Source organism: Salmo salar, chromosome ssa12 (assembly GCF_905237065.1).
Source record: "Salmo salar chromosome ssa12, Ssal_v3.1, whole genome shotgun sequence".
In the NCBI taxonomy this organism is placed as follows: Eukaryota; Metazoa; Chordata; class Actinopteri; order Salmoniformes; family Salmonidae; genus Salmo; species Salmo salar.
Window position 1 is genome coordinate 76,961,101 of NC_059453.1, and position 10,999 is coordinate 76,972,099.

Below are 10,999 nucleotides of genomic sequence, written 5' to 3' on the forward strand. Positions count from 1 at the left end.
CTGGGAATGTGATGAAAGAAATAAACGCTGAAATAAATAATTCTCTCTACTATTATTCTGATATTTCACATTCTTAAAATAAAGTGGTGATCCTAACTGACCTAAAACAGGAAATATTTACTCAGATTAAATGTCAGGAATTGTGAAAAACTGAGTTTAGATGTATTTGGCTAAGGTGTATGTAAACTTCTGACTTCAACTGTATATGCATTACAATGAATTTGACTGGGAATTTTAAATTAGTTTAGATGACTTTCTGATCCTAAAATGTAACTTATCTCCTGTGCTTCATATCGCAGTGCTCTGATGGTGCTCCAAGGCTACTAAAGGTTCTGTGGAAGTTCAGCATTGACCAAAACTGTGTTGTCAGACACATCATAACAGGAATCTGTGACAGAATCTGTCAGACTTCTTCTCTTGAACACCCTCCCTGTGGTGAATCTGATTGATATCTGATGAATATTTTGAAATTAACTTTTTTCCCAGAATAGCTATCTAACCTTTGAGGACATGATTGAGTAAATATTTGAGAAATTTGTTCTGCCACTGTTACCCAACTCTGTGTTTGAGTAATGACAACAATTTTTCGCCACTTGAAAAGTAAAAAATGGGTTGGGTCTGCTGGTTGTTAATCCAGTATAAAGCAGACACATAATCTGTCACTCCTGTGAGTTGAGCAGTAGGGTAGGAAAGGCTTGTCGTTTTCTAAGCAGTGAAGTCAGTGTTTAGCTGCATCTTGGTCATGTCTGGAGTGTGGACTGTGCTGCTGCTCTGGGGCGTTGTCTTTGTCCCGGCTCTGTCGCATGGAGCTCTGGTCATCTCACGAGAAGACTCCACACCACAGGTGACTCTCCATGGTTACTATAGTATCTACTCTCCTGTGACCACATCTGGCCGCTCCTGCTATAATCTAGTGTTACTCTAGATTGCCTATATATATATCTACTTTGAATCGTCTCTGTTCTGCTTTTGCTCCGTGTGTGTGTGTGTGTGTGTGTGTGTGTGTGTGTGTGTGTACATTAATTGATTTATAGTCATGTTAATATCTATGTATATGGATTACAATGAATTTGACTGTGAATTTTAAATTAGTTTGGATGACATTCCGATCCTAAAATTAAACTTCTCCTGTGATTTGTATCGCAGGGCTCTGATGGTGCTACAAGGCTACTAAAGGTACTGTGGTAGTTCAGCATTGATACAAACTGTACTGTCAGACACAAATGAAAACAGGAGTCTGTCACAGAATCCGTCAGACTTCTTCTCTTGAACACCCTCCCTGTGGTGAATTTACATTTTCCCCAGAGAAAAAACACTCTAACCTTTTGAGTATAGATAACAGTATTGATTTCCGCCACTTGAAAAGTAAAACATGTTCAAGTACTAAATACCGTACTCTGTAAAAAATGTAATTAATAATACTGTGTCTGAATCTATACATTTTTTTACAGAAAAGAAGTACAGATAATATGGAGGTAAGGAAATACACTATATTTATATTATCTTTGTGAGGATAATGACAAGCTATCGCCATCTCCATCATTAGGAATCCATGCCTTCATGGACTTTTTAAATGGAACCACTGAACCAGATGCACTCTTTCACAAGAGTACAGCTGTAATCATTTGTTTTTGAAGTAATCCTGTAGTCAATGCAGCCTACTCCACACTATTGAGCTGTATCCGGAAAATATGTTTTGAGAAAATGTGTGAGCTTTTTGCAGGTATATTGGATAATCATTACTCACACAAACACACATTTCAAAACACTTCTGTTGCTGTTTCTCTCTTTTTTCCTATGTATGTACATGTATCTCTATCCCTCTTTCTCTTCCTTCCTCTCTGCCTCTCTCTTCCTCTCTCTTTTCCTCCATCTCTCCCTCTCTCAGGTGGAGGTGTACAGTGTAAAGGTGGCCTGTAAGGTGGCGTCTCGTTTCGCTCACACGGTCATAACCTCCAGTGCTCTGAACAAGGCCAACTCCTCTCAGGAAGTGTTCTTTGAGGTGGATCTGCCCAAGACTGCCTTCATCACCAACTTCAGCATGTCAGTCAGCAATCATGGCATATGTAGAAGTGTGTGTGTGTGAATGCATATGTGTGTTTGTTTGAATAACTGTTTTTGTATCTCAGGGAGATACAGGGTCAGACGTACACGGGTGAGGTGAAGGAGAAGGAGAAAGCCAAGAAGCAGTATGAGAAAGCTGTTTCCACAGGGCAGACTGCAGGACTGGTCAAGTGAGTGGACCAGGGCAATGAGGAGGGAACAAACATGATGTTTCCATTACACCAAGCACTTCTATACTCTTTTACCACAGCCTGTGTTTTGTTTAAAATGTGATTGTCCTCATACTGTACCTGTGTTTCTCTGTGTACTCTAGGGCATCAGGAAGGAAGATGGAGAAGTTTTCAGTGTCTGTGAACATCGCAGCCAATAGTAACGTCACCTTCATTCTGACATACGAGGAGTTGCTTCAGCGTAAACTTGGCCAGTATGAGATCATGACCCGGGTCAAACCCAAGCAGCTGGTCCAGCACTTTGAGGTCTATAGATGTTTACACCCTATACCCCAAAACAGCACTTTTGTCATCATCTTGACTCCTCAGTCCTGTGTCTCATCAATCCAGTCCATGTCTCTGACAGATTGTGGCAGATATCTATGAACCCCAGGGCATTGCCTTCCTGGATGCCTATGGAACATTCATCTCCAACGAGCTTCTCCCTCTGGTGGAGAAAACAGTCACTGACAAAAAGGTATAATGCAGTTCTGTTCTATGGAACAAATGCATATGGAGCATATCTCCCAAAGAGATAAATACAATTATGCTGTGTTGAAATGTGTTGTTTTGTGTTTAATTGTATTAAATTGTGTTTCCCTCCCTCAGGCACACATCTCATTCTGCCCAACAATGGACCAGCAGAGAAAGTGCCCAGGTTGTGACGGCACCCTGATTGACGGGGATTTCTTGATCAAATATGACGTGAACCGAGCTGAGGCCCTTGGTGACATCCAGGTCAGCTGTGTTGAATATGATACAGGATCAGTATTGGGGTCAATTCCATCAATTCACGGTGTTCATGTCTTAATGATGTTCAGCATGTCTTTTTCAGATAGTGAATGGGTACTTTGTGCACTTCTTTGCTCCTCCGGACTTACCCAGAGTTCCAAAGAATGTAGTGTTCGTCATTGACAGGAGTGGGTCAATGTCTGGAAACAAAATGCATCAGGTAAGAACGGAGGGAAATAGTGTGTCTGAAAGAAAGAGCTGGGGAGAGAGAAAATATGAGAGCGAGAGGTTGAGCAAGAGGTTGAGAGAGAGAGAGCTGTAATAGTAGTTGATGTTCAGATTGACCTGAGAGCCTGTGATCTCTCATAGACAAGGGAAGCTATGCTGACTATCCTGAATGACCTGCATGAGGACGACTACTTTGGAATTGTCACATTTGACCACGTTATCTCAACATGGAAGGAATCTTTGACCAAGGCCACCACGGAAAATGTGTCTGAAGCCAAAGGATTTGTCCAAACAATACAGGACAATGGATGTGAGTCATATGTATTTAATGGGAATGTAGTGACACATAATGGGAGAAATCATTTATGAGGTTTGTGTCATCATTCATTTTGTCAGCCAGTCAGTTGTACAACTGAATGCATTCAACTGAAATGTGTCTTCCGCATTTAACCCAACCCCTCTGAATCAGAGAGGTGCGGGGGGCTGCCTTTATCGAAATCCACGTCTTTGACGCCCTGAGTATAGTAGTGAAACTATGGCAGTACAACACTTGGGCAAGCTGTATGCTAAAACTGAGTGAGGTGCATTTATGAGGGAACTTACAAAATTATTATATCTAATGTTTATTTTTTAAACACCTGGATGGATTTTCTGTCCTGTTCTCCTTTAGACACTGATATAAATGGTGCTCTGATGAAAGCTGTGGACATAATGATGAAAGACAAACAAGCCAAGAAGTCCACAGAGAGGAGTGTGTCTATGATTATCTTACTGACAGATGGAATGCCAAACTCAGGTGCTATCAGGTTTCCTTCCTTTCTGATCTCCCTTATTTGGTTGGGTTACCATTTTAACATTGAAGTAGCCATCTGATGTATTATTTTATATTAGATCAAGCCAGTAAGGTCATGGTACATTTGTTTACTGGTCCAGCCATGTGTGTTTGTGTACAGGAGTGTCTTCTACACCACAGATTCAGAAGAATGTCCGTGATGCTATGGGTGGGAACATGTCTCTGTTCTGTCTGGGCTTTGGGAATGATGTGGACTACTCCTTTCTGGATGTGATGTCTAGACAGAACCAGGGACTGGCCCGGAGGATCTACGAGGGCTCTGACGCCACTGTCCAGCTTCAGGTTTGGACCAGGGCTGTGTCCCAAATCTCACAATAGTCACTTTTCAGTGGTTTTCTGGTTTGACTATATCACTGATAGGGAGCATCACAGGATGGGTGAAACTATACAGGTCATTGGTAGGTCATACATAGATACTGCATATTGGCATTAGTGATAATGCACTGTAGAAAATCATTTAAGATAAATGATTAGGTAATGTGTATCTTTGTGTCCTAGGGTTTCTATAAGGAAGTAGCCAGCCCCCTTCTCTCCGAGGTGGACCTGCATTACCCTGACAACCTGGTGAACTCTCTGACCACCAGCCACTACAAGCAGCTGTTCAACGGCTCAGAGATCGTGGTAGCTGGCCGGCTCACTGATAATAGCTTGGATAACTTCCTGGTGGAGGTGTTTGCAAAGGGGGTGAGGAACAGACAGGCACAACACAACATGCCACCCTGATACTGAGCTTAGAAAGACAGATCTTCATCAGTCTTTGCACCTGAAGGGCATTGTGCACTCATTATGATGTTCAGTACAGTACAATGCTTAACCCAACTAATGCTTGTCTCTCACTCCTCTATGTATCTAATACCATCTTTCTCTTTCTCACTCCCTCACACTCTTTTTAGCCTGAGGAGGACTTTATTGTCAAAGGCCAGGCTAGTGCCCAGGAGTGGGACATACTGTACCCTGAGCAGGAGTACATCTTTGGGGACTTCACTGAGCGTCTTTGGGCCTACCTCACCATCCAACAACTGTTGAGCATGAAGTCAGTGTGATCAGTTAACTGCTATTACTGATGTCTGGTGAAAACTCCTGAACAAAATGGTGGCTTAGAATAATCCAAATGCCTAAGACACATTGGTGGTTGAGATCTTAGAGTTGGGATCTAATGAATGGCGATGGTTATATTAAAGTAACTACATTTGTAAATATTCCATTATTTTCTGCCCAACAGTGTAAGTTAAACCAAACCTAACCCAAGTTAAACCAAATCTAACCTCTAACCCAAACCTAATGCAAGAACAACATTCATCCTATGGTTTTCTGTCAGAGAGACTGGAACTGCGGAGGAGAAGGGGAATGCCACTGCCCAGGCTCTGGAGATGTCCCTGCAGTACAGCTTCGTCACCCCTCTTACCTCCATGGTGGTCACCAAACCTGAGACTGATGAGGAGCAAGAGGAACCCCTCATTGCCGACAAGCTGACCGAGGGTATGAGACCCAGTGGGATGGGAGGGGAGAGGGGGAGACAACCAGTACATCTAGCGTGTCTTATCTGACATGTTTATCTTAGTGGTTATAGAAATCCATGTATGGATTGTCAAAGGTGTGTTTCTGACAGTTTTTTCCTCCTGCTGTTTGACAGATGAAAGGCAGAAAGCCCAGAGATTGGGTAAGAATATGCCATGAATGGACAGGACTGGATTTTTCATCTGAATGGATTTCTAAGTCATTATACTGGATCACCTGAATTTATGACATGGCAAGCTGATACCAAATGATTTGTGGTTAGAAACTAACAGTATTGGATGGTAATATACACCTTGTTATGTTCAGAGGAAATCTACAAAATACATTTGACCACTTTGTATGTGAACTTTACTTGCCATCTGACATCTTTGGTGTGATTTTCAGGTCCTGTTGTACCCCAGATGGTAGGCAACTCCTATATGATGCCGAGCAGTCCCACATACTTTGGTGAGTCCACCTTCATTCAGAGACATCCTATAGGGTGCCGAGCAGTCTCACATACTTTGGTGAGTCCCCCTTCATTCAGAGACATCCTATAGGGTGCCGAGCAGTCCCACATACTTTGGTGAGTCCCCCTTCATTCAGAGACATCCTATAGGGTGCCGAGCAGTCCCACATACTTTGGTGAGTCCCCCTTCATTCAGAGACATCCTATAGGGTGCCGAGCAGTCCCACATACTTTGGTGAGTCCCCCTTCATTCAGAGACATCCTATAGGGTGCCGAGCAGTCCCACATACTTTGGTGAGTCCCCCTTCATTCAGAGACATCCTATAGGGTGCCGAGCAGTCCCACATACTTTGGTGAGTCCTCCTTCATTCAGAGACATCCTATAGGGTGCCGAGCAGTCCCACATACTTTGGTGAGTCCCCCTTCATTCAGAGACATCCTATAGGGTGCCGAGCAGTCCCACATACTTTGGTGAGTCCCCCTTCATTCAGAGACATCCTATAGGGTGCCGAGCAGTCCCACATACTTTGGTGAGTCCTCCTTCATTCAGAGACATCCTATAGGGTGCCGAGCAGTCCCACATACTTTGGTGAGTCCCCCTTCATTCAGAGTGACCTTGTGTCAGACATGGGTTACTTCGGGATTTTCTATCTGGTGCGACTGTCTCAAAAATAGGTTGCTTTCACAGGCTTCTTGCATATTTCTATTTAGTATTCTTTTCTGTGCTTCTTTTAACCAAAAAATAAATAACAAAAAACAAAACAGTAAACATCCAATTTAAAACAAATGGATATATAGTTAACTGCCAAAATAAAGGAAAAAAACAACAGTGTCTTCAAGACTAACTGATCCGTATTTAGTATTTGCAATGTCCACCATGCTGTCATGCCACATTAGGACCACAGAGAGTGATCCAAAAGTTTGAATGGGCTTCACCTCAACCAAATCAAATTTTACAACTGGAACAATCTGTTGTTGACTCTGCAGTGGATGGAGACCCTCATTTCATGATTGAGTTGCCAGAGCAGGAGGATGCACTGTGCTTCAACATAGACGATAGGCCTGGTACCATCTTCAACCTAGTGAGAGACCAGCTGGCAGGTAAATATTAACCACTCAATGACTACAGAAATTATACTTTATTAAAGTACATAGTTATAGCTGTAGAAATGATTCATTATTTGAAATTGACCAACCTTTGACAGTAATGTGTCTTTGAATGTTACAAGGCATGAAACCAAACCATGACACTTGTTTCATAAAATAGATAACAAATATCAAAACTACACTATGAACCATTCAAACATAACACCAACAGCTTGCCTCAATTTGTCTTGCAGGTATTTTGGTCAACGGCCAGACCATTGGGGACAAGAAGGTGGCCCCTGATGGCAAAGTGAACACCTACTTTGGTCGCTTTGGCATTGTTCACCAGGGGCTGGGGGTGAGACTAGAGGTGACCACTCATGACATCACTGTGTCCCAGGATGGCAAGCAGGCCAAACTCCTCTGGTCCGACACCGCCTCTCTCAAGGGAGCCAAGTAAGTCCACACTTACCTGGGTCGTTCCAAGAAGAGTGCCTTTTGCGTCCATTTGAGTAGAAAGTATAAATTCTGCACCAATATTGAATTTGAAAAGCCTGTTATATTATTAAATGAATTGGCCTTGAATATAGACGACATCGAGAATTCAATAAATCTGTTTTTAATATGAAGAAAGACTTGCTAAAGTGGTAAAAGTCTGCATTATGACATGTCCCTCCGTGCCCCCACTACTTCTAGGGAAGATTTTAACCCACGTAACCCCAACATTTCATCATTGCAAAGGCCTAGTTATTTTGTTGCTTTGACAAAGTCATCTGAATATGATAATTTATTTCATGTGTTTAGTGATTCATTTACATCTGTCCCTCATTTTAAGGTCAACCCTGTTATGTGAACTGAACTCTCAGTTTAATATGGTGAAACTATTCCTTTATAAATATTTTTTTCAAAATAAATATTGAACATCTAACAGTCAAATCATGGTGCAAAGTCAGGTGATCTGGTTCTACTCTTTTTGGCCATTTTCTGGTTGAAAACTGAGCGGGTCGAGCATTACCCATCAACCCTGCTACCCATAGATAGACAGGCTACAAATGTTTTAACAATAAAATAAATTGTGAAGCTTGCATTCAATTGCCACTCCCTGTTGCATGCAACAAGCTTCCATTCCCCCTTCACAAGTTGATTTATGGCTGATTTAAGAATTTGTCAACCCTGTTACTTTATTTGGTTGTATAGTAATTTTTTATTCCCTCTTGACATGGGAAAAAGTGTTGTTTTATGAAGTAGAACATGTGCTCTTTATGGCAGGATGTAAAAATTAGGTGACATCTGAAGTTTTCTTTGGCACCGAATTTTTGGAACGACCCACCTATTCCCATTTTACTGTTCAGGCTTCCATATAACTCCTATTTATACACTGCATATAGAGAGACCAGAGTTTCTGGATTTAATGCAACCTCCCTTGCTACTCCTACTACCACAGAAGGTTGTAAGGGAATCTGATGTTTCATCCTATCTCACTGTCCTCCTGGTTAAACTACCTCCATCTCTCTCCCCTCCTACAGTTTAGACCTGCAGGTGACCAAAGACCGCAGCTTGACTGTCACCCTCAGGGACTCGGTCCGGTTTGTGGTCATCCTACACAAGGTGTGGAAACAGCACCCCTACCACCAGGACTATCTGGGCTTCTATACCCTGGACAGCCACCTCCTCTCTCCCAGCGTCCATGGCCTGCTAGGTAGGAAAGCCACCTCCTCTCCCCCAGCGTCCAAGGTCTGCTAGGTAGGAAAGCCACCTCCTCTTCCCCAGCGTCCATGGCCTGCTAGGTAGGAAAGCCACCTCCTCTCCCCCAGCGTCCATGGCCTGCTAGGTAGGAAAGCCACCTCCTCTCCCCCAGCCTCCATGGCCTGCTAGGTAGGAAAGCCACCTCCTCTCCCCCAGCCTCCATGGCCTGCTAGGTAGGAAAGCCACCTCCTCTCCCCCAGCGTCCATGGCCTACTAGGTAGGAAAGCCACCTCCTCTTCCCCAGCCTCCATGGCCTGCTAGGTAGGAAAGCCACCTCCTCTTCCCCAGCCTCCATGGCCTGCTAGGTAGGAAAGCCACCTCCTCTTCCCCAGCCTCCATGGTCTGCTAGGTAGGAAAGCCACCTCCTCTCCCCCAGCCTCCATGGCCTACTAGGTAGGAAAGCCACCTCCTCTCCCCCAGCCTCCATGGCCTGCTAGGTAGGAAAGCCACCTCCTCTCCCCCAGCCTCCATGGCCTGCTAGGTAGGAAAGCCACCTCCTCTCCCCCAGCGTCCATGGCCTGCTAGGTAGGAAAGCCACCTCCTCTTCCCCAGCGTCCATGGCCTGCTAGGTAGGAAAGCCACCTCCTCTTCCCCAGCGTCCATGGCCTACTAGGTAGGAAAGCCACCTCCTCTCCCCCAGCGTCCATGGCCTGCTAGGTATCACCAGGGGGCTCCAAAGGATAACCTGTCATTGGCAGGGCCAGATGAAATCTGCGTTGCTGGCTGGAGTTTTACTGCAGTATATTTGGAAAAATGTATTATTGTATTATCCCCAAACAGGTCAGTTTTACCATGGGGTGCAGTTTGAGGTGAGAGACATGCGCCCAGGGGAGGACCCAGAGAAACCAGATGCCACCATGCTAGTGAAGGGGCAGGAGCTTACAGTGACAAGGTACTGTGATATCTTCTCACACACACATATACACACACACACACACACACACACACACACACTTATCTCATCATTGTCTCTCCTCCCTGCTTTTTTTTCTGCAGGGGCTGGCAAAGGGACTTCCGCTGGGATGTGAAGAATGGAGAGAACGTCCCTTGCTGGTTCATCCATAGCAACGGCAACGGCCTCATCGATGGAAACCACACAGATTACATCATGTCTGGACTCTTCAAGACCGTCTGAGCCTGTTACACTAGCAGTCAACCTCCTCAAACAGTACATACATCAGTCACACGTTTCACATGGATTCAACACACTGTATGGGCTATAGACATACCATCATGACATGAGAATAATTCATAGATAATGTAAGATAAAATCAGACCGAAGTACATTTGATTAAAAGATAAGTGGCAGGATAGAGAACTGCTGTCAAATACATTCAATGTTTTCATATTGATATGGGATAGTGATGACAAAAACCTGTTGAAATAAATGGGCCCACTTCCACCTAACGTGTGCATTTAATCCCATTTTGAATGGCCCCTGAGAGGGAAAGATGAAGGGAGAGAGAAACATATACAGAGAGATAAAAAATCAACACTTTGTGGTGCTTGACGTATTGCCTGGCTATCCAGCCTCCTTGCTCCGGCCAAACGCTACTCCACGCCCACAGACGTTAGTTTCTTCTCCACAAGAGTCTGGATCTGAGTACCTCCCAAACCTTCACCAAATGTGAACACATTCAGGGCCGTCTGATTGGTCCAGAAACCAATGGGTTTAGGCTGACCACATTTAAAATACCCAAATGGGGGAAAACAGGAGGATTTTACGGGAAAGTGTAGCCTACATAAAAACATTTTGCCGCACCCTCCACCCACTCAAAGTTTGTATCGACAGATGTAGCCTACTGAATATCATTATAGAATATACATAAAATGCATCTTCCAATTGAAACGTCTGCCTATGCCCACACACACATTTTTTATACCCTCAAACAACCAGTTAGGCACACCTAATTTCAGAATAGGCTATGGCATCATCACTGTCAATCCTGAATGATAATTCTTCACGTTTGACTAGTGAAATGTCCAAACAGTGTTTACATGCCAATCATTTGATCTCAATCAGTTTCTTGGGAGTATACATTTAGATCTTCTTGAATTACTATTTTGTGAGCAAATTAGAACAGATGGTGTTAACAAACTTCATACCACAGCATT

The 10,999-nt window shown here is 43.7% G+C and overlaps 1 protein-coding gene across 2 annotated transcripts; it reads left to right on the plus strand.

Annotated features, from left to right (window-relative positions):
- The first annotated feature begins 311 nt into the window (after positions 1-311).
- LOC106565822 (inter-alpha-trypsin inhibitor heavy chain H3) lies at positions 312-10,286 on the plus strand. 2 transcript variants are annotated; one of them, XM_014133388.2, is made up of 22 exons: positions 638-844; positions 1,147-1,176; positions 1,452-1,475; positions 1,889-2,043; positions 2,130-2,234; positions 2,378-2,540; positions 2,641-2,751; positions 2,883-3,011; positions 3,109-3,225; positions 3,375-3,543; positions 3,904-4,029; positions 4,187-4,368; positions 4,585-4,770; positions 4,980-5,119; positions 5,405-5,565; positions 5,720-5,746; positions 5,989-6,051; positions 7,040-7,153; positions 7,393-7,594; positions 8,665-8,837; positions 9,665-9,776; positions 9,881-10,286. In XM_014133388.2, exons 1-22 carry the CDS (start codon positions 743-745, stop codon positions 10,017-10,019), a joined length of 2,730 nt encoding a protein of 909 aa, XP_013988863.1. In that variant the 5' UTR covers positions 638-742; the 3' UTR covers positions 10,020-10,286. The 2 variants fall into 2 exon arrangements, with proteins under 2 accessions (XP_013988864.1, XP_013988863.1); XM_014133389.2 differs by lacking the exons at positions 638-844; positions 1,147-1,176 and adding an exon at positions 312-329.
- The last annotated feature ends 713 nt before the right edge of the window (positions 10,287-10,999 follow it).